This window comes from Piliocolobus tephrosceles, chromosome 2, assembly GCF_002776525.5.
Source record: "Piliocolobus tephrosceles isolate RC106 chromosome 2, ASM277652v3, whole genome shotgun sequence".
NCBI lineage: Eukaryota > Metazoa > Chordata > Mammalia > Primates > Cercopithecidae > Piliocolobus > Piliocolobus tephrosceles.
In genome coordinates, this window is record NC_045435.1 from 154,064,628 (window position 1) to 154,089,313 (window position 24,686).

The 24,686-nt window shown below is 39.2% G+C and overlaps 1 protein-coding gene across 1 annotated transcript in view; it reads right to left on the bottom strand.

The window, feature by feature from the left end:
* The window catches only part of CPNE4 (copine 4), a 511,472-nt gene that overhangs the window by 12,818 nt on the left and 473,968 nt on the right, over window positions 1–24,686 (bottom strand). Inside the window, exons 13-16 of the mRNA XM_023207426.2 lie at window positions 21,716–21,849; window positions 12,951–13,005; window positions 9,704–9,755; window positions 7,199–7,332 (exon numbers count right to left, since the gene is read on the bottom strand). Of these exons, the coding sequence (XP_023063194.1) occupies window positions 7,199–7,332; window positions 9,704–9,755; window positions 12,951–13,005; window positions 21,716–21,849 (375 nt within the window). The remainder of the gene's footprint in view (window positions 1–7,198; window positions 7,333–9,703; window positions 9,756–12,950; window positions 13,006–21,715; window positions 21,850–24,686) is intronic.

Here is a 24,686-nt window from a genome sequence, read left to right on the forward strand (position 1 = left end):
AGCAACTTCAGCAAAGTCTCAGGATACAAAATCAATGTGCAAATATCACAAGCATTCTTATACACCAGTAACAGACAAACAGAGACCCAAATCATGAATGAACTCCCATTCACAATAGCTTCAAAGAGAATAAAATACCTAGGAATCCAACCTACAAGGGATGTAAAGGACCTCTTCAAGGAGAACTACAAACCACTGCTCAGTGAAATCAAAGAGGACACAAACAAATGGAAGAACATACCATGCTCATGGATAGGAAGAATCAATATCGTGAAAATGGCCATACTGCCCAAGGTAATTTATAGATTCAATGCCATCCCCATCAAGCTACCAATGAGTTTCTTCACAGAATTGGAAAAAACTGCTTTAAAATTTATGTGGAACCAAAAAAGACCCCACATTGCCAAGACAATCCTAAGTCAAAAGAACAAAGCTGGAGGCATCACGCTACCTGACTTCAAACTATACTACAAGGCTACAGTAACCAAAACAGCATGGTACTGGTACCAAAACAGAGATATAGACCAATGGAACAGAACAGAGCCCTCAGAAATAATACCACACATCTACAGCCATCTGATCTTTGACAAACCTGAGAGAAACAAGAAATGGGGAAAGGATTCCCTATATAATAAATGGTGCTGGGAAAATTGGCTAGCCATAAGGAGAAAGCTGAAACTGGATCCTTTCCTTATTCCTTATACGAAAATTAATTCAAGATGGACTAGAGACTTAAATGTTAGACCTAAAACCATAAAAACCCTAGAAGAAAACCTAGGTAATACCATTCAGGACATAGGCATGGGCAAGGACTTCATGCCTAAAACACCAAAAGCAAAGGCATCAAAAGCCAAAATCGACAAATGGGAACTAATTAAACTAAAGAGCTTCTGCACAGCAAAAGAAACTACCATCAGAGTGAACAGGCAACCTACAGAATGGGAGAAAAGTTTTACAATCTACTCATCTGACAAAGGGCTTATATCCAGCACATATAAAGAACTCAATCAAATTTAGAAGAAAAAAACAAACAACCCCATCAAAAAGTGGGCAAAGGATATGAATAGACAGTTCTCAAAATAAGACATGCATACAGCCAACAGACACATGAAAAAATGCTCATCATCACTTGCTATCAGAGAAAAGCAAATCAAAACCACAATGAGATACCATCTCACACCAGTTAGAATGGCAATCATTAAAAAATCAGGAAACAACAGGTGCTGGAGAGGATGTGGAGAAATAGGAACACTTTTACACTGTTGCTGGGACTGTAAACTAGTTCAACTATTGTAGAAAACAGTGTGGTGATTCCTCAAGGATCTATAACTAGAAATACCATTTGACCCAGCCATCCCATTACTGGGGATATACCCAAAGGATTTTAAGTCATGCTGCTATAAAGACACATGCACACATATGTTTATTGCAGCACTATTCACAATAGCAAAGACTTGGAATCAACCCAAATGTCCATCAGTGACAGACTAGATTAAGAAAATGTGGCACATATATATCATGGAATACTATGCAGCCATAAAAAAGGATGAGTTTGTGTCCTTGTAAGGACATGGATGCAGCTGGAAACCATCATTCTCAGCAAACTATCGCAAGAACTGAAAACCAAATACCGCATGTTCTCACTCATAGGTGGGAATTGAACAATGAGATCACTTGGACACAGGAAGGGGAGCATCACACACTGGGTCCTATTGTAGGGAGGGGGTAGGGGGTATGGATAGCATTAGGAGATATACCTAATGTAAATGATGAGTTAATGGGTGCAGCACACCAACATGGCACATGTATACATATGTAAAAAACCTGCATGTTGTGCACATGTACCCTAGAACTTAAAGTATATTAAAAAAAAAAAAAAAAAAAAGAAATAAAACAACCTGATGGTCATACTACCACATTGAGAAACTTTACAGTCGTAATGCAGATGTCAGGAAACTATTTTCCGTCAAGGGTCATTAATAAGTATTTTAGGCTTTGTAGACCACAATGATCTCTGTCACAATTACCTAACACTGCCACTGTAGTATGAAAACAGCCATAGACAATATATAAAATGAATGGGAGAGGCTGTGTTCCAATAATGTTTTATTTATGGACACTGATTTTTAATGTCACAAGATTTTCATATGTCACGATATATCAATATTATTCAACTTTGATTTTTTTCAACAAATAAAAAATCTAGAAACCATTTAGTTTGCAAGCCATTGAAAAACAGTTTAGTTTAGTTATAGTTTATTGAGTGCTGATCTAAACTAGTGGTTCTTAACCTGTCTCTGTGGACTACTGTAAGATTTCAGGCAGTCTGTAAACTTGAATTAATTACATTTTTATTTTCACTAATCTCTAATAAAATTTATCATTTTTTCAGTATAAGTATAATCAACAAATCAAATTAATATTAGTTCTACTTGTGGCTCAGTTATTAATTAAAAAACAGATATTTTCCTGTTATATCGTAGTACCTGCATCTATTTCAATGTATCATTTATGTTTAACACAACTTAGAAATTACAGAATTATTAGACTAACTACTGGCTCTCATAATTTAATATATAAATAAAGAAGCATTTTATTACTATATTTATGATGTCTCCATCTTCCTTTTAAAAAATATTTTGCTAACCGCATTTCAATATAATTGGTTTATTTTATAATATGGGACTTATGTTGTACATTTAAAAACACTTCTGGCCAGGTGTGGTGGCTCACACCTGTCCCAGCACTTTGGGAGGCCGAGGTGGGCGGATCACGAGGTCAGGAGATCAAGACCATCTTGGCCAATATGGTGAAACCCAGTCTCTACTAAAAATACAAAAATTAGCTGGGTGTGGTGGCGTGTGCCTGTACTCCCAGCTACTCGGGAGGCTGAGGCAGGAGAATTGCTTGAACTAGGGAGTTGGAGGTTGCAGTGAGCTGAGATCCCGCCACTGCACTCCAGCCTGGCAATAGAGCAAGACTCCGCCTCAAAAAACAAAACAAAACACACACACACACACACACACACACACACACACACAAACACACACACACACACACACACACACAAACCACTTCTGAGAAGGGATCTATGAACTTTACCAGCTGCTAAAGGGGTTTGTGGAACAAAAAGTTTAAGAACTGCTGGCCTGCAGAGATTGTCAGGATTCTGGAATCTGATCCTGCCAGGTTTAATCTAGCTGAAGGCACCAGGCTGTAGACTGCAGGATCAAAACCTGATGGAAATTTCTGATAAAGCAAATAATAACAATTCTCTCTAAAGTCACACTGGGAAAATGCTCATGGATGAAATATTATAGTCTTTGAATCTACTTGAGGTCCTGTTTAGATAAAGAGGGGCATTTTTTTTTACCTAGAGGAATTCCACAAAATCAAGGGGAAAATCCTATAGCAACAGACTCCCTGGCACAGCTTGCCGAAGATGTTCAAGTTTATGACCCTTAGAGATAACAAGGGACTCTGGACCATAGACTTTTCAAAGAACAGGAGAAACTTCTGCGGAAAAGCATATGTTCTTGATCTCTAGGGATAATTTATATGGAGATATGTGGGTTGGATGCTTCTTACATTTGGTCCCATTTAATGACCCATCCTTTCACTGCAGACCCAGCTATCCCTGAGGGAGTGAGTGATGGCCAAAAACTCACGCTGTTCTATATCAGCCTGAAATCCAGACCTACGTTAGTTCTGTTCTCATTTTAGCCATATGAGTCCTGGTACCCCAGAGGGAATGAGATGATCCAATCTTTAACCTGGGCCCCGGGGAGCCTTTAGGGATGCCTTGGATGCTCTTGAGGATAAAGGAGTTAAAGAGAATGGACAAGTTTCTGACTCTACTCCTTAGACCAAATTTGGCAAGAATGTGTATTTTTTAAAGTCTATTTTATATGTTAGGTTTCTAAGCAAGTTATCGTTTGAAGAATTGGTTCTGGTGCTGAAAAAAGAGGTTAAAAAATAAAATAAAATACTGGTCACATCCAAACCTTATTCCTAAATCTTGCATCTATGAAGGTTCAAATTTGCTCCAAGACCTCTGTGGTCGGAAAGAGATGCATTAGGGGAAGGCTTGCAGGGTCCATGCACTGGTGGAGATGTTGGTCTATAATCCTGAAAAGTGTTGATGGTTAACCAGGTGCAACGGCTCACACCTGTAACCCCAGAACATTGGGAGGCTAAAGAAGGAGGATTATTTGAGCCCAAGAGTTTGAGACCAGCCTGGGCAACACAGCAAAACCCCATCACTACAAAAAATACAAAAATTAGCTGGGCGTGGTGGCACATGCCTTTAGTCCCAGCTATTTGGGAGGCTGGGGCCAGAGGGTTGCTTGAGCCCAGAAGGTTCAAAGCTGCAGTGAGCCATGATTGTGCCACTGCACTTCAGCTGGGGTGACAGAGCAAAACCCTGTCTCAAAAAAAAAAAAAAAATTAATAGTGTTCGTGGTTTCTGAAAAGAAGAGGAAAGATGAGCAGAGAGGAGTCAGGATTTTCTTAGCTTTCACATCTGGAAAAGACTTGGCTTGGATTAAATCCTCAGCATCTCTGCTGGACAAGATCTCAGCTTACAGAGTGTCCCTGCCCAGCATAAAGGCTAATATAACCACAGTTGTACGTATTCACTCTTCTAAAGTAATTATTTGAAGTAACACACTCTTAGCTCCCCAGGGTCTCCAGTCCTTTTCATAGTCAAATCACTGGTTAGTGACTTCAAGAACATGATGTAGTGAACAGAGGAGATGAGAGAACATGCAGCACAGATCAGACCCATTTGTTTCTTATGAATAGCTATGGGTTACCTGATGGATGTTGGGTAGGAGATTGGAACTGTGGTCAACTATGTAAATAAAAGGACATGGAAAAATTACTAGTCTAAAACAAAAATTTTGCTTCAAACTATTCCTATTCCCTTGTAGGAACTGCTCATGTCACTCAATGACCCAAGCCCGGAGTAGCTGAAGATGATAATGAGATGTAGGGAAGGGCCAGTGGACTGAACCAAAGGCATGCAGTGACTGTTGTTCTCTCTAGGGACCTTGGGAATTCAGATCTTTTCAAGTAGGAGAGACTTCAAATTATAATGAAAACCAGAACACTATATTTTCTGGCATATAAGATGTGCAATATTTAAGATACACATCAATTTTATAAAAGAAAATGTAAAGTACTTTTCATCATATACATATGAAAAATAGAATGGTTTTATATGCATTCTTTAAATAAGTATGTGTTAAGCATGCACTGTGTGCAGGCATTGTTTTGTGTACCAGGGATACTAGTGAACAAGTCTTATTGTAGAGCTTCCATATGAAAGTAGAGAGACATAACATAGACAAGTTAGTAGATGCACCTAAAGTATTTCAGATGGTGATGAGTACTAAGAAGAAAAGTAAAGCTGAGACATGGTGTGGGTGGGTGGGTTGGCTATTTTAGATAAGGTAACCAGGGGGAGCTTTCAGAGGGGTTAAGAGTTGAGCAGAGATGTTAACACAGTCAGAGAATGGATCATATGGAGGTTTGGGTGAGAGAAACCCTGGCAGGGGAACAGTAAGTGAAAAGGCCTGGAGGTGGGAATATATTTGATGTGTTTGTGGAACAGCAAGAAGGTCAGTGTGGCTGAAATTTAAGGAGCAAAAGAGATAGTGATAAGAATTAAGATCAGGGAGGTAGGCAGAGATTAGATCCTATAGTGTCTTCTAAGCCACATCAGGGAATTTGGATTTTACTCCAAGTATCATGAAAAGTATTAGATAATTTAGAACAAAGGAATGATGTAATACTAAATATATATATATATATATATATATATATTTTTTTTTTTAGAGGAGTCTCTGTCGCCCAGGCTGGAGTGCGCGAACTCGGCTCACTGCAAGCTCCGCCTCCCAGGTTCACGCCAGTCTCTTGTCTCAGCCTCCCAAGTAACTGGGACTACAGGCACCCTCCACAACGCCTGGCTAATTTTCATATTTTTAGTAGACGGGGTTTCACCATGTTAGTGGTCTCGATCTGACCTCGTGATCTGCCCACCTCGGCCTCCCAAAGTGCTGGGATTACAGGCGTGAGCCACTGCACCTGGCCAATACTAATTATATTTTTAAAGGATCAATCTGGTTTCTGCATGAAGTGTAGATTGTAAGTGGGAAAAAGTTAAGGACAGTAGCTAAGGGGTAAAGCGGAGTCAAGGGGGAGATTTTAACTTAATGCAGGAGATGTTATTGAATGAGCACTTGTTAATGAGAATAAGTCTTCAGTACAATGGGAAGTAGAAAGGAAAACAATAGATGATAGGAGAAAGAGTGAGAATATAACCACAGAGTCAAAGTTCCTGGATAATTCAGAGGAGATGTGCTCAAGTACACAAAAGAAGATGTTGACATGAGTTAGGAGTATGGTCCTCCATCCATTCTAACACAAAGGAAGGCTGAGAACATGCAGACAGTGCAAGAAGGTTAGATGAATTGATGTAAGACAATAAAGGAGTAGTATTTTTTAAAATAAAAACTCAGTACCCAGGATAAAATTACAGAGCAAACTTCAGACATTGGTAATATTCTACTAAATCTGGAAAGAAATCATAAAGCTAAAAAGACATGTATTAATGTTATTATTAAAATAAATACATAAGGTATTATGGTAATATATTTACTTTTAAAATATTAGGGGCAAAACTCAAACTGTATTCTTGGTTTGCATTTTTCTTAAGAAAACCAACAGAATGTGAAACCAATTTTTGCTGTGATGTTTAGCGCTGCACCGCTTTACCACCAGGAGGCAAAATCATCCATTGTTTTACTTCTGTGGTGCTTTACTTCCATCGTAATATGGGTACCTTGAAAAGCAAGCTTATTTTTAAACTTTTCTTTTTTCTTTTCAAGAGCAGGAGGTGGACATGACATACTTTAGTGAATATAGTAGCTTCCATTGTTGAGTCTCTCCTATGTTCAGACAATGTGGTAGACATTTGACATGTGTCATCTCTTAGCCTCACAACCCAGCAAAGATGGGGTGGATTATCCCCATGTTTCAGATGTCAAGACTGAGGATAGGAGGAGGTTAAGTCACTTGTCCAAATTCACACAGGTAGAAATGTTGGAATTAATTTTCAGAGTGAGATGGGTCTTACGGCCAATATCCAGGTAAGGAAGAGTAAGCTCCCCTTAGGAGGCAAATACCCCCTCCTTACCGATGCCTCCTTGGTGTTAGTTTCCTCTGATGCTGACTTGGCAACCTTCTGGATGATGGGGGCAATGTTGGTGGGACCGTAAAGTTGGAGCTTAGGAAGACAGCTCTGATAGGCTTCCACAACTCCTTGAATTCCTGAGGTGAAATTGACAAAGATCAACAGTTCCAGAGTCACTCCAACTATATTTATAGCCAAACACACGTAAAAGTGAAGCATTAAATTTCCCAAATAGTCCTTATCAACATCACATTTATGTTCTTAAGATAAAAAGGAATACCACATTGCTAGTGTTGCTTCCTCTTTCCCCACTGAAATCATTCTCCTCTTTAAAAACTGAAGTCAAAAGCAACCATTTTCACAAAATTTCCCCTAATATCCTACTTTATACATAAGATTTCATTCACGCCTCATAGCATAATGAAATAGATGCTATACCCATTTTATAGGTGAAGAAACACAGGCTTAGAGATGTTCAATGATCTGCCCTAGGTCACATAGCAAGTGTGTTCAAGACTCAGAATTTAAACTTGGGTCTGCCTGGCTCTAAGCACTGTGTTCTTAGCCACTAGCAAGCCAGCTTCAATGCTGCACTTGTTTCCACACAATCTTGTTGACTCTAGTAGATACTACCTATGCCCTCTATAAGAATCAGGAGTTCCCATGACCATCTCTCCATATATTATACTCTTTGTGGGCAGGAATCATGATTTACTTATGATAAGCAAATGTAATGCTCACCAAGTGTGTGATGAATGAGCCAAGTGGCTGATATACTCATCTTCTGGGTGCTGAGTACAGATAAGTGATGGTTATCATCATGGACAACCCTTCCTTTAAAGGGGGCTTCCATCCTGAGGCCACATGAGCCCAGGAAATAGAAAAGGATGGGGCTCTGCCAAGAGAGGCAGTCCTATCTATGCAGCTTCTCCTAGCACTTGATACATCTTGACTGCACATTTCATGTTATCATTCTGATCCCACAGCAATAATCTCATTACAAATGATTTTTATTCAAATGGCTCCTCTTGTTGTCTGTGCCTGTGTTGTCACTTGCCTTTCCCTATTTCTGCTCATCCTTCTATAACTTTCTATTCTGAAACAGCACATTGGTCCTGTTTTTGGCCGGAGGGATCCACACAATCCCCTCCTGAGATTGTTCTCCATAACCACCATGCACTACAAAATAGCTCTTGGGTATTTCAGATGAGCAAGTTCTGTTCTATTCTGCCCTACATACATGCTCCCAACCTCATTGACAATCCTGCACCCACTTGGCCCTGCCCCAAAGGCTATCACTCTAAAGAGAGATGCCAAGTCATTTGGCAGTCTGGTTCTGAAGTTAAGTGATGCTGAATAGAAGCTCCTTATCTTTTTTTGGTTCTTGAGTTTTTGCCTAAGATAAGCAAGTTCGATTTCCTCTTGAAAAGTATCAGGCAGATGCATTCTAAGAGTATAAAACAGGTGAATACCAGGGTTTATATTTCATTCTGCTGTGGGGGAAACCATTCTTATGGTTTCAGAATGGGGGTGGCTGGGGATAAGGAAAGTCTAAACCACAGAAAACTGAGGGTGAAGAATACACTAGTGGAAAAAATGGCAGAATGGAGATTGGGTCTTGGAGGTTACTATGTTCAGACTCAATGGTATTGATAACATATTCTTGGCCATTAACTGCTAGATGCCTTATACACTCTCCTGGATCTGAATTAATCCTGATTTAGCCTCCTTCCTCCTTGACAAGAAGGAAGAGAGAGATATGGACATTTCTAGTGCAAAAATGTCTTGTGATCTTCATAGCAACATATGTATTTGTCTCTGTTACTTAGAAAACAGAAAAAAATCATTGTAGAACAAAATTTATTATAATTATCATCATGGTTTCAGTATCATTATTTTGTGAAATCATGTTGGAGAATTCTGGCTGGAAACAATGGAACATGAACAGAACCCTTGAGCAGGCTTTCTCTGACACAAAGCCATGATGCCACTTGTTCAAACTCACTGAGGCCATGTCCTTGACTGATATGCCAAAAGTGGGAAATCATTTCCATGTTTCCCCATCTCCTTATATCGGAACAGAGATGAAGTTGTAAAACAAAACAAAACAAAACAAAACAAAACAAAAAAACAACAACAAAAAAACACGCTTGATGAAAACTTGGAAGTTGGAAAACAGAAAGAGGGATATTGTATCACTGCCTACCAGGTGAAGTTTCCTTTATTATTACTATTATTTTGGCCCGAGGAATCCCAGACTGGGATCAACATTATTACTGTAAAATCAAGACCTCTTCTGCATCTGTCTTTTCCAGTTCTTCTTTTCCTGCTCTGTTATCATGGCTTTCTCTTGCCTGTGGAGTAGCATGGTTTATGTGTATACAGAAAGCCTGCTTCTCTGCTGTGGACAATCGTAACTAATATGCTACACCAGCGGAGAGAAACTAAAATGGGAAAGGTGCTAAGGGAAGGATTGTGACTCTGGCTTTCTTTCACATTGTGCTTTACCTGCACATTCCGGATTGTCTTCATTAAAGTTGATTGCAAAGTCATGAGAGACCTAGACACCAATTAAAATTTAAGAAACAGGAAGAAAGGAGAATTACAACTTTAATCCAGTAAGAAGGCACTGGGGTTTAGAGTTTGCAAACAAATGCCCATTACATTCATTATGTGTTAAGCAGCAGGAACCATTTCAAGCCTTTACACAGTCTGAGATGGAGGGTGAATTCTAAGCTCCCTGTGGAGTTGAGGTGACAGGAAGATTTTCTAGAATCAGATAAATGCTGTCAGGAGGGGAGAATAAGGCTTATAAAAAATCCAAGAAAAGATTTCAGAAAGATAACTTCAAATAACTGCTAGATAGAACTGGCCACAGACTGGAGGCTTAGATTTGGCTGAGCTCCATTTGGACCCAGTGATTAAAACAAAAACAAAAACAAAAACAAAAAAACTCAATAACCCAAGCTGCCTGCTCAGGATGGTGATGGTTATAAAGGCTTCAGCTAAGCAGCTGACACTTAAGAATCATTAACGTGATATGCAGAACTACAGGGCAGGAGGATTTTCACATACCTACAGGTAAAACAGACTGCACTCCACTTTTGGAAACATAATAAAGTAATATACTTTGTAATCTTTCATCACAAATTCCTCTACCTGGCAGAACCTATGCACAAGGTCAAATAACATATTGTTTACCTTTTTTCTGAAAACCTGATAAAACAAGATGGATGTTCTGGTATCTGGACATTTTTATTGAATCATTTGGTATTTTATGGATAATTTCATTTCAAAGGATATTTCCAAGCTCTGACTCTTTTGGGTATCTATAAAATAGGTCACTTAAGACACTTCCTTTCTTAGTGGGAGGTGACTGGTGATGCTCTCGGCGCTTATCTCATATTCCCTTGCTCTCAGCACTTCCGGGCAAGCCAGTTGACTTCCAGTCGTCTTATTTGCTTTGTTTACCTTAAGTTTTTTTCTGGGCCTCTAGGGCCTGTCTTGCTTGCCCAAGTGACAGGCTAAAAGTGACCCTTGAGAGTAATCAGTAATTAACAGGAGATGATGTATACACACCCCAACTCCCTTATCCCCTGGGGTCCGTGTGAGCTGTACATTGCCTCCTGGGGTTCTTCAGCAGAGTTAAGCACCAGTTGCCAACAGCAGTAACTGACTTGATGATATTGTCTATGCTGACTTCCACTTCCCAACCTCTACTGTGGTTTCCTCCGCCTTTCAAATAAACTACTTGCATCCAAATCCTTTTCTCAAGATCTGTTTCTGAGAAAGTGGAAATTAAGACACAGGTGCTTGTGTTTCAGTTTCAATGCCTACTCTGAGATGTTGTCCTAAGAAGCAAATTGTGGCAACCTTGTAAACTCTCCAGGGGGTACCTGAGCTACTCAAATCATCAGTGCTTGTCTGAGGAATGGCAGAAATTAGGCATGGAAAAGGGGTATTGGGGACCAGAAATGGGGAAATGTGAGAGATGCCTGTTGAAACAGGAAGAACCAGGGGATTTTGCTGACAGGAAGGATGGAGTTAGGGGATCAAGTGAACAAGAGGACTTCAGAAAAGAGCAAGAAGGATTAGTTACTCCAGGAAGGGAACCAGAAAGATGTCATTTGTGAGAAAAAAGTATGGTGCATAGCTCTGTCCTCAGCCCTGTTGGGCCAACCTGAGCCTGGGAGAACACCTGGTGGGGTGTGGTGAAAACTCAAGAATCCCTGGGTAGTTGGGCTGATGGCTATTGAGCTATTCAGCAGCTCTAAGAAGAAAGTAGGCATTCACCTGTTTACATTCCAGATTTGAAGGGGCCTATATCTCCTCAGCTCCAGCTTATTCTTGTATAGGTCATCTTTTAATCTTAGTGTTGCCAGGCCTTTCGGGTTTTCAAGAGAAGACAGAAATCTGGCATTTTATATGCAATTGCTGAATTTGTGTTTTAAAAGTGTGTCAAATATACACATTTTGGCCTGAATAATATCTACAGGCCACCAGTCAATAACTCTTGTTCTATATTCTTTCTCTCCACAAGCTCTATTTCTAATAAATGCTTCTAGAATTATGTAGTTATGCCCAGCAGGAAGGCCAGTGTGGAATACAAGGCAAAAAAGAAGGAGAACAAGTCAGGGAGACATGCCATTCCACCCACTGTTCACTCCAGGAGCAACAGGAAGATTGATTTCCTCTTTCAAAAAGGATACATAAGAAGAAAGTCCTTTATGTGATGGCTCTAGTGAGGGAGCAAATGTCAGCATCTACCTCCTGACCTGTGGCTCAGACACAGCCAGTAGAAGAGAAATTGAGGATTGGGCAATATTGTTTGTACTTAGCTCAGACCTTAGAGGCACTGGTAAGGTGGAGGCTGGGGCAGGTACCCTGCTGTCTCTCCAAGGCCCTGCCCACATAGTGGGCATGAGTTCCCTGTGGAGAATGTTCTACAGGAGCATCTAGAATATCACAGTAGTGTCTCAGCCTCATCACAGTGCAAATTTATCTACACACAATCTTTGTCTTTTTTCAGTCATGAGAAATCATTAAAACCGAATAGGATTCCAATGTCTTCATAAGAACATTTCAGCTTTCCAATTCTGTAAGTAATAATTGTTCTTTCTTCACAACTTCTCTGTGTCTCCCACACAAGACTTGGACTTGGAGACTTGGGATAAGGAAGCTTGTAGACTCCATTGTCATGGACTTTCCCAGTTGGCATTGCCAATAGAATTCTATTTCCTAGGGGATATATGAATGGATAGGTTCTGAGCCCCCAGAGATCAACATCCTCAGTGTTTTCTCAGACTCTGACCACATTTATAAGAAACTAAACAATGAAACTCTTCATCTGGACCTCTGAGAAGACCCATCCAAAATACCAGGAGATAGGGTTTCTGTTTGTGAGAAAGTGCGGACTAAGGCACAGGTGCTTGTGTTTCAGTTTCAATGCATACTCTGAGATTTTGTCCTAAGAAGTAAATTGTGGCAACCTTGTAAACTCTCCTTGTAGCACCTGAGCTACTCAAATCATCAGTGCTTGTCTGAGGAATAGGAGAAATTAGGCATGGAAAAGGGGTATTGAAATATATTTAACCCTGGGGAGTTAATCTCACTGATTCTGAAGACCATTTCTGACTCTTTAGGCCCTACTGACATAGTTATGTCAGAGTCAAGAGAGTGAGACTGCTGTGAAGAAAACCCAAGTTATCCTTTGACCATAGCGAAGTGGAAGAAGATCCCATCTCCACTCACTCACCGTGTACTCTGGAGGTATCCTGGCACCAAACCCAAAGGCAGGGAACATTTTGTCACTGAAATCAAAATGAAAAAAAGAAAAAAGAAGAAGTTGCTTCATTTATTCATTTAATGAGGAAGAAAAACATGAACCTGCATTTTACCAGGTTGCTAGGCCATGTTGCTATGCCAGTGCTGGCTCATGCTTCTTGATTATCTGTGGTGATGGGGGTAGCAATAGCATGGATAATTAAAATCAAGAAATAACCCCTTAAGTTCATTACAGTTATTTGTCTACAACTTCTTCCCTTAATTTTTTTTTTTTTTTTTACTAGATTCTGTTCTAAGAAATAAAATGGCCCTACCCTTTCACCAATGGCCTCCACTTCACCTTTCAACTTCGTTTCCTTTGAAAAGTGACCATGAACTAGGTAACTCTTATGGCTGACTGTGTTAGAACCTTTTGTATGTATTAACTTTTAAAATACTTACAGGGAGAGATTGTTATTCCCCTTCTGCAGGTGGGGAAATGCCTTGAGAGGTAAAGTGTCTTGCTCAAGATCATGCTGCTAATTAGAGCTAGAGTTCCAATACAGACAAGACTGAATCCAAGTGGATATTAAAAAGCAATGGGGCCAGGTGCAGTGGCTCACTCCTATAATCCCAGAACTTTGGGAGGCTGAAGTCAGTAGATCACTTGAGGCCAGGAGTTCAAGATCAGTCTGGCCAACTTGGAGAAACTCCATCTCTACTAAACATACAAAACTTAGTTGGGCATGGTGGTGCACTCCTGTAATCTCAGCTACTCGGGAGGCTGAGGCATATGAATTGCTTGAACCCCGAGGCGGAGGTTGCAGTGAGCTGAGATTGCACCATTGCCCTCCAGACTGGGTAATAGAGCAAGACTCCATCTCAAAACAAAAGCAAAAAATAAGCAGTGGAAAGCTTGTAAGTTTGACTAATTTGACAGAGCTTGGTTCCCTCTACATGACTCATTGTACCCACCACCTTATCACATACAAGTGGTGATAAGTTGTTTACATGTCTTTTCTTGTTTTTTGAACTCAAAGAGACACTGTCTTTGGTATTAAAATCTTGATAACTCCACTGTCCTCTGCCTCAACTGCCCCCTGCCCCACCATTTATTATAGTATTTGTCATAGAATGTGTGCTCAATAAATAGTTAATGAGTATATAATCCATGAATTTTAATTATTAAAATATGGCTATGAAAAGAAGGGAGGATTCTTGTGAAAACCTGAGAGAGTCACTTACATATCTTTTGGTTTGAATTATCTTATGCACACTGGAGTTTCTCTCTTAGTTATTCATTCACATATATTGGATCTTAACTCTAACTTTACCGTACTAAAGTTGATAGGATGGGGAAAAGAATAATTAACATTTATTGATGCATACAATGTACCAGGCCCCTGCTAGATGATGTACCTATTTATTAAGTTCTCACATAATCCTGGAAGCTTCACCTACTTATTATTCCCATTTTACAGGTAAATAGAGCCTCAGAAAGGCTAAGTGGCCTATGGTGATTACCAAGGAGAACTGTGTGATTCTAAAGCCCATGTCTCTTCTGTTATACCATTATAATTTAATGATTATGTATAGTATTAAATGTGATTTTCTACTGGTACTTCCAGTAATCTAACCCCCTGTCTAGACAAATAAGACCCTCTTTAATCGAATATTGTGCTGCCGGGTGGCTGTCGCCATAGGGCTCTTGGCAAGGACATGTCCTTCTCATGTCCTCTACCTTTTATTTCTTCTCCCATTAAGAACTTAATTGAGATTTGTTCTTTGGAACAATTTCTACATTTCTCTGTTCTTGGTATATTCAGTCAATTCAGGTTAGGGCTCACTGTCGTAAACATCTGTAAGGAAAAAGGGATGAGCCCCACCAATCCCAGGCTGACAGAAAAGTCAAAGTAGCAAAGCTATATTCTCCTTTATCACCACCTGACTGATTAAGAGCTCATTACTAGCCAATGATGGTTTTGAAAAACTTTACCAAAACATAGCCAACTATCGAATTTGGGATTAGGGGTTGGGAGATACAAGGAAGCTTGAATTATTTGAAATCAAAGTCTAAATTATCTGGAAAATCACCAACTCCCACTTCTCCTCACTGTTGGATCAATCCAGGCTTTGTGGTGCATTGCATCTAGCAGGTATTAGATAAGGTATTAATGTGGGTAAACAGACACTCACAACAGCTTATGAAAGATTAGCTATACATAGGAGAAAATATACTTCTGGTCCTTGGACATACTGAAATACTTTGTCTCAGCAATTCCTCCTTAAACAAAACAAGCATGGGCGGGTGTGAGAAGAGATCTGTGAGGGGGATTTTAGGGTACATTCTAGTTAAGTATGAAATCACGCTTTTCTGGGTGGAGGATGGATCCTGGTCCTTCACACTCGAAGATGACCCAGAAGTCAAAATAGAGAAACTGGGAGTCTCCACACCCTTATTTTCTTTTTTGATGAGTTTAGGAGGGGTAAGCTGTAACATTCCATCCATTTCTAATCCCTATGGTGTTCTGGCGTTAATGATATTCTTTTTATACTTTCTAAGCCACCCTTGGGGATTCAACGTTTGCTGACCATGATCCACTGTTATGTAATTGAGTTTCAAGAGTAGGAAGATAGGGAAAATGCCTCACCTACAAGGGGAATAATTAATGAGCCAGGAGGGATAAATTCTCTGAACTTAGCCACCAGAAAGCCTCTAACTAATAAACACACTAAAGAAAAAGTTTTAAGACTAAGCACAACGGATTTAAACATCCATTATTTCTGTTTTAAAATAAAACTAGGCAGAGAAGAGTCTTATTATACAAGAAGTAAAAGAAGGCAAGTTGAGCACAAAAGAAAGCATCGGTATACTAACACTTTAAGAACTCAAGATTGGATCCACTCAGCACCCAGCAAAGGGCCATTTAGCCACTGCTGGGAAAATGAATGACAAAGATGGACAATCTGGAAAATTCAGGGCTATATTACCACATGGGTAAAGGCAACATTTCTTATAACCAGAATAAATAGTATAAAATACAACTAAAAAAAAAAAAAAAAAAAAAAAACCCTACATACTTCAATGGTAATGAATAAGCTGTCCTGAACTTCTTAGGGAATGACTATTGTCAAATGACCTCCAGATGGAAGATTTATTTTTAACCACCATTTTCCCCTTTCTGTTAAGGAAGATTTTAAGATAAATCAAAACGTTAATAAATGTAAAGAAAAATTACTGTATACATAAGGAAATGAAGCTCAGAGCAATATGGCATCTCAGGGCATGTAGACATTTAACAAAAACTGTTCTCTAAAGCAGAGGTCTTAAAACTGGGGTATTTGGAAATGCAAAGCACTTCTGGGGATATGAGAACATGGCTTTTTTTTTTTTTTTTTTTGAAGGGAAATCAGTATTCAGTTCCTCTACATCCATATGTATTTTTTGCTGAAATTGATCTTCTGGGAATGCCTGTGATGGAGAGACCTGTTCTCCATTCATACCTTCCCTTTCACTTATCCTTCTCTTTTACCTATTCTTAATCTTAACTGTCATAGTCCGTTGCTCCGGAGTGTAAAAACTCTGTAGCATCATATACAAGAATAATTCTAAACATGAATGATTCACTAGGAAAAAAAAATCCTTTTGCAAGTCAGGTAGTTGCCAAGTTTTGCTTTAAATAAATTTTGGCAAGTGCTGATGTCAGCTGGTAGATCATTGAAGAAAACATTTTGATGATTGGCCATTATGTAATTTTTTTGGTGTATAACTTAAACTGGAAAGAATTGAGTAATACTGCTAGTCAAGTTATTTATTTCCATATGCTTATTTATAAGAACAGGTTTTCTTAGTATTTACATTGATAAGAGCAAAAAACTGAGTTAGAATTGATGCTCAACTCTTCTATTTTAGTAATAGGTACCACTCATCCACAGGTCTATAAACTAATTGGAAAAACACTCCATTATCTGTTTCAGTAAGAGCTGATTTCTGATAGATTTTTTTATAGGCAAAAGTTGTACTGAAATTTCTAGTACATTTATGTCGTTTTGATCAATTATGCACTAGGAATAATTGCAATAAAAATTCAGATTTTAAAAAATACCTTGAATTTTAGAAATTTTTAGAAACTAAAAAATTTTTAATTTATATTTTTATTATAGAAATGTATAGTGATCTAACAGAATTTCAAACCAATTTTATTAAGACACATTAGGATAAAATTTGGGGGGAAGATAATGGAAATATAAGTTGATGAAAAGGAAGAAACAATTACAATTCTCAACTCACATTGAAGAGCTTGCTCATTTTTTACAAAATGGATAATGGTGGATATCAAATAGTTATGGTGTTTAGATTCTACTTCATACAGTCACAAGAGTTATGTAAGAGTTTTATTATAAAACGTCCAAATTTACAATACATTAGAATTTTCATTCTTTGTCACTACATAAACTCATGATAAAAAATGTCAGATTTCAGTGAAAAAATGTGACAGCTATACATTTTAATATATTTTTTAAAAGTACATAAGCAAAAATATTTTAAAGATCATTGGTCCAAAATGAACTTTAGAACTGACAGTATAGTTCTGTCTCCCTTTGTGTTCAGATCATTTTTAAAACATAAATCTAGGGTATTAAAGATAATAGCCTCTGCCATTTATTGAGTATTTATAACAGGTAGAACCTGTGTTAGCTAGCTGCTTTATATCTAATCCTTATAACTGCTCTGCAAGGGAAGTGAGATACATCCTCAATTTACAATGAAGAAAACCAAGGCCCATAGAATGCACATCTTATGGCAACAGACGTAGCAGAGCTGGGATGTGAACCTAAGTCTACCTGTCACCAGTTCCCCATGTTCTCTCTATCATCCCTGTTGACTCTGTCCTCATAGAAGACTTGTCTGGTCTAATGATTCAGAAAAAGGAGAACAAATCCACCCACATTCTAATAACAACAAAGCTGAAGGCCAAATTCTGATAAGTCCAGAAATTATCATCCCCAAGACTCCCTCCTTGACCACCGCTCTTCACACAAAGGATAGAGTTAGCCCTTCCCTCTTTTATACAGTTCCCATCCTGACACAGGGCAACATCTCCCCGGCCATGCTGGGCGGTAATTTATTTACACATGTTTCTCCCCCATGAGATTGTGGGCTACTTGGGAGAAAATTGTGCTTCATTAATTTTTCTGTCTTTACAGCTCCCCATGAGGCGTTTGGGGCTTAAGTAGATGCTGCACAGGACCTCAGCCATTGCATCTGAGCCAGCTGTCATGATTTAGCACTGGGTCTCAACCCTGGATACCTAGCAGGATGAAGAATTCTAATTTCCAGGATGCACACCAGACAATTAAATCAGAGATTCTGGGGTGGGGTGCAGGCACCGTCACATTTTAAGTCTTTTCAAATGGCCTCAATGTACAGCCAAGGCTGAGAACCACTGACTGATGTAGCGTGGAAAAGGTAGCACTGTGATTTGAACTGTCTTCTTATCACTAAGCAACTGCTCTACACTTGCAAATACCTGTCAGAATTGGTTTCAGTTCTAACTTTGTCTTCTCATACCATAACTAGCACACCATGGAGAAACCATGCCTTGGTTTCTGATATCTGTCTCATTCTGGGGTAGACACTTCTGTAAAATGGCAATCCATATTTCCAAGAAACGTACATATTCAGTTTCTGTACTGTCTTGATAGCAGATAGACCATGCTTTTCATTAGAAAACATTTCAGGTTTTCAGAGACCCATATCCCTGCTGGCCCCAAGGAAAAGATGTCACCTTGGCTTTGAGCAGACGAGGGAGACCAGGATACAGGAGCTGGAGAAGTGCTACAACTTGAGCTTGTGTGGGCCTGTGTGTGTGTGTGCACATACACGCATGTGTGTTTTTGTGTGTGTGTACAAGTAGTTGTGCTGGGGTGGGTGGTCAAAGGCAGAGGAAATGAGCTGCATCATCTCTTTGAGAGGCTGAAGGACAGAACAGGCAGGCTTGAGGACGAGCTGTCTGTGGGAAGCTTTCCTTTAAGGCCATCCTGAGAAGAGTTTTATGCATCTCTCAAGCTGTTCTACCTCATGGATCACCTCGTAATGACCTGGTAGCAATGACTGTACAAGGTAAAAAGAAAACTCTTGGCTGCCAGAGGCTGGGAGGAATTTCTAAGGCTCATGGGGATTAGAAACCTCTGTGTCACTGCAGGAGGGGGAACAATGCCTTCTGTCAGTTTTTATTCAAGTGTTTCTTTTTGAGCACCGACCACACTGACTTTGATGTGAGAATAAATTAATTCCAGAGCCCCGACTTGAAATTTCCTGACTATGCCTGTCTATTGTCTATCCACCCACACAAAAGAGGAACAGCAGAACCTTGTCAGTTTTCAAGTGAGCAGCTTGCAATACACATTCTTCTAGGGAGCTTTCTTAAAGGAGCATTGGAATTTTTCAATCCTCCTTTTTCTTCCTTAAGAAAATATCCTCCTTTTACTTCCTTAAGTATTTGCCCATTTTAATGTTGAGCTGTTTTCTTTATATGGAGAAAAGATTTGCTCCACTGAGCTGTAGAAACTTGATTTTCTTGGTCAGTTGGGGATGATAACTTCAATCTTACTCTATTAAAATTTTTAAAACAATCATTTATGATGATTCCTCATGTAACTCCTAAGGTTTCATATCTTATTTTTATATTGAATCTGCATTTTTGAGGGAAGAAAACATGCCCCCAAGACTTCGTCTGCCTCACAAAGGGATAAAAGCTTTACAAGGTATACATGCCACTCTGACTATAGTCTCTGCATTTTGCATGTGAGGCAATCAGGAAATGGAGACGTTCAGCACCTTCTTCCAGATCATCCACTAAATCTGCTGCACAACTACAATAAGGGCTCTGAGGCTTAGTGTCTTAATTTCTGGAAAACCCATCAGTCTTCTCTTTGTAATTTATTATTAGACTGCCTTCTTCCCTGCAGATTCAGAGTTAACTTTTTAATTAAGCATCTACTGTTTGACATTTGTGTTAAGTGCATTTACCTACTTTATCTTTTGCAAGCATTTCAAGATTGAAGAGTTGAGAATCCTGAAGACTCTCCCCCTTCTTGTCTCTCAACATGTGCACACATTATTATACTAGATGACTAATGTGTGTGTGTGCATCTGTGTGTGTGATATAAAGAAGGAAGAAAATTCTTGTTTTTGTGTCTTGGGGACGTTTGGAGAAGTTTCCAATGTAGTGGATGCAATTGGCCAGTCTTTTCTCTCCCTGGTGGAAATCTTCATATGACATAAACCTCTCTAGGAACCCCCTGTCCCACGGCCTGCATTGAGGCTTGAAGAAATCAGTGTTGAAATTCAAGTTATCTTCATAGTCAGTACCTCAAGATTAAGTGTAAGAGGTGTTTTTCCAAAAAGATAATTTAAAATAACTATTGACTTATTTCCTGGATGTACAGGAGAGGAAGTGTCAGCAAGGGTCTGAGTGTTTAAAGCTCTTTGATTTTACTGGGCCAGTTCATTCATTCCCCAGCTGCCTTTGTACTACATTTGAGTTACTGGTGATGACCAAGCTGAATCCAGAGACACAGGCAGGCAGGAGACTGACTGCACCTTTCCCATTACCCTGTCCTATTAGTTTCTCTGTACATTCTGGTCATTAGAATGTGTCATTTCCTATGGTGTGGAGGATAATAGGTTTTTAATATGATTATCACCAATTATGACACTAGAAATAACAGAAATCATGCTATCTTACACAATTCCTCTGAAACCTAAAGGATAGAGTTGCTTTCTTTATTCTCCTGGTTTGAAAGGTCAGTTTGTTGCTGCTCATTACTAACTAGCCTTGGTTTGCAATCACACCAGGGAGTTAACAGATATTTACACATGTTTATATTTACATTGGTTTCACTTCAAAAAGTTTTGCTTAAGCAAGCACCTAAATTCCTTTACTTCATTCTAAAACTACTGGAAAGGCAGAATACATTCAGTTTAATGTAATTTATGTGAGATACTCCCTACAGGGAATTTTTTTGGTAGGAAAGGTCAATATTTATCATCAAGTAAGAGTAAATAGAATATTGATTTGATCTTAAAGTCATGTTTTCTACATACACACATGCAAACATACACACACACCTGGCTACATACATGTGCCACACCCTCTGCTGAAGTTACCAATAGCTTTTGAGGTCAGTGAAGCCTAGTGATTGTAGGCTAAGCTGTGGAGTGGGTAGACCTGGGTTCAAGTCCTGCCTCTGGCTATGTGATAGTGCACAAATTACTGAACCTCCTGTACAGTATTCCCTTCTTTTAAGGAATACATACTATATAAGGGTTAAAGTGAGGATCAGATGTAATAATGTCTAATAGATCTGCACTTCTACAACTCTAAAGTGTACACAAATCATCTGGGGATCTTGTTAAATGCAGATTCAAATTCAGTAGGTTTAGAATGCTGCTAGTGCATAAGCAATTTTGAGTAGCAAGGCACATGCTAAGACTTCACAAAATGGAAACCAAAATTGCTATCTAATCATCTTGCAAGCCAGTTAAGAGAAGAAGGCTGAGAAAGGATTTCGTTTGGTGACCAACGTGAGCAGGGTACAAACTTAGTTTTTCTGTACAGAGGGGATGAAACTTTTAAGTCACGACATAAGGAGCTACTAGACTTAATTTCCACTTTCTGCCCAGGATCAGCCAAAGACCATCTGAACCCACATGAGAGACGATATGGCTCCAAATGTCCTGAAGCCTCTTACCTGTCATAGTCTTGGCAAATCTCCCCGACAGCTACCAAAGCTTTCAGATACTCATTGGGTTGGTAAGGGTGGATATAGTGCAAGGAACAGCTGTTCCTGGGGTCTCCATTTGAGGCAGTGAAATCTATAGCTACCTAAAAGAGAAAAATACAAGCAAAGGTAAATTTAAAGTGGATGCATCTCCTAGGAATTGTGATCAGCCAGGAGAGAGATCTGGCCTCGGGTGAAAAACAGTAGCACATTACATACCCTGCCAATAAAGAAAGAGAATAAATTAATTCGCTTGAAAAACTAGTTATTAATTTGGTTAAGGCCATTTCTGCAGTCTTCAATCTCCCTCCCCACCAGTGCCCACTCTTCTCCCTATTTAAATAGGAACCTGAGATCGACATAGATCAGAAAGCCCAGATGCTGTTGATTCATCTCACCAGGCAGCAAGAGTAAGGATAGACTATCTGCCCTCCAATTTCACAGTTCACTCAGAAAAGACTTCTATGCTCCCTGGGCAGAACAATTCTATCTACGGGGCATAAGTAAGATCCCTTAAAACGAAATTCTGTGTTAAAGATACAGTCTTCATAGCAAAGCCATTGTCATATTTCCATGAGTGGCCAGATGCAGAGAGATGTGTTAGAGTGGTTATAACAAATTTTCTGCAAGGAGCAGCTCCGTGTAAGGCATTCAACATTTTGGTTCCCATTCATGTAAGAACTCCTGCCTACAACAAAGAGGATGCCTGAATGTTATCGCATTGTAATTGGGAAGTGGAGATGAGAAACCTGTCTTGCCACTAACTAGTCATTTAGCCTTCAACTTCTCAAATTTCTTCTGGCCCCCAGTATCATAATCATGTAAGTCAAAGTTGACTCATTGAACACTTCCTAATAACAAAAGAAAGAACCCAAAATGCTTAAGCCAGAGGGTATTAAAATGAGAAGAAACATTTCTTCTAATTTCCAACATCACTTCCATCTAAATAAAAGTTAACCCAGCAAAAATATCTTTAAAAATGCCTCTTAAGCTTCGAGGGAAGAAGGTTAAAATTAAAAGCCATACACAAAGAAAGAAATGTTTATGTTGCGTAATTCCATTTCCTTCTGGAGTACAGTAGAATGCATTCATTGGCTTACTATGGCCGAAAGGCTCTATTTTCTCATATGATCTTGGGAATCATAATGGGAAATGTTATTTGTGTTATATTTGGTAAATTCCATCATAACAAATAACTGGAATGCCCCATTGGATCTATGAAGGTGGGACATTATTTCTGAAAGGACAGAGAAAACATGTCATGTATTTGTTTGTACTTCTTAAGGTATAAGTTGATGGGGAAAAAAATGTTAGTCACATCTGATATTGTACCCTGCAATCAAGTCAAAGTGACTAGGAAAAGAAAAGCAATAGGCTAACAGTAATTCATTTATAGCCTTTTTTCTTTTCTTTCATGAAATTATACTTTCATCTCTGTTATTTTTTTTCTTTTTCTTCCTTGCCACTCCACAGAACTATGTCAAAAATAAAGTTAGGTAGGATTCAAACTCTGTTTTCAGAATTATCCATATTTCTCTTAAAATCAGGGGATGCCTACTGATAAATGCTAGTACTAAGAGTATGTTAAAAAAATAAAGAAAGAAAGAAAAAGGTTATGTGAAGAAAACTTGCAGTTCTTCCCTGACCCTTAGATGCCCTTACTTTGGATAAAAAAGGAAAAAGGAGAGAAATAATCTCTGTGTCAGGCACTGTGCTAACTGTGTGTGACACAGAAGGCATGATATTACTTCATGTATACGCATGATATTACTCCATTTTCATGTGACATAGGATAAGAGGGTTTGGAGTTGGGTTTAAATCCAAGTCTATATGGTTCCTTTCTACCTTTCTCCATTATGCCATCATACAACCAGGAAAACATGCATGTCTATGACCAAAACACCAAGACTTCTCATGGGTATAACTATGCCAATAAAAAATGGAGGAGATTTGGCCTGGAGGCAGGGATTCTTGCTAGGAGGCAACCATGGTAATTTGAGGAAGCATTGCCTTGAATAAACTCTTTGTGACCAAAATGGTTGTGAAAGTTAAGACAAGGAAAATTGAAGTATGTGTGTATGTATGTCTGTACACACAATAGTGAGAGGACTATTACTGAGGATGACTGGAGGTAACCCAGGGACACCAATAAAGTCCAGTGTCTTCTGAGACGGGTTTATCCTGAAGGTGAGAGCCAACCTACCGGGAAAAAAAAGGAAGACCATAGGTGAAGCCCTTTTAATCAAGGACTATGATGAAAAGCTGCTGGGATGGAGGAACCTACATGCATTTTCTGAACGAGAAGGAGGTGAAAAGCACCCCAGGATCCACCCATGAGGCCTCAACAAGATAGAGATCCAAACACATCCAGGAAAATTTCTGAGAGGAGCACTCCAGAGATGTTTGAGAGACAATGTTTGAAAAAACCATACCTTTGGGGACCTCCTGGGTTTACCAAGCTCAACTCACAGACACCATTCTCAGCCTTTTACTCCTATTGGGACATGTTTAAGGAATAATGGCACCTTGCATAGGTGTACATAGTGTTTAAAAGCTCAAAGTAATGCTGAGAAGGGCAGATGTAAAGCCACCCCTTTCTCTTCCACCAAGGAAGGCATGTTAGTACTCCAGGGAATTCTAGAGAGTGTGAAAATGTTGTTATGGAGATTACCTTGATTCTGCTTTAATTTATCTAAAAAGTGAATCGTTGGCAGGTGTTGATACTTTATTATTAATAACAAGCACCTTGTGGCCCACCTCACTTCTATTCATGATGCCTTTCATCACGGATCAACACCTCCTTACCTCTGAAGGCATCATGCTTCTGCCTCTTGATACTGAAGTTAACAATCTGTCCTATGTGCTGGTTGCCTGACTGAGACTCCTGAAGTGTTAAGGGTGTTCTGTGATGACAAAAACATGCTGGTGTCTTGACATAAAA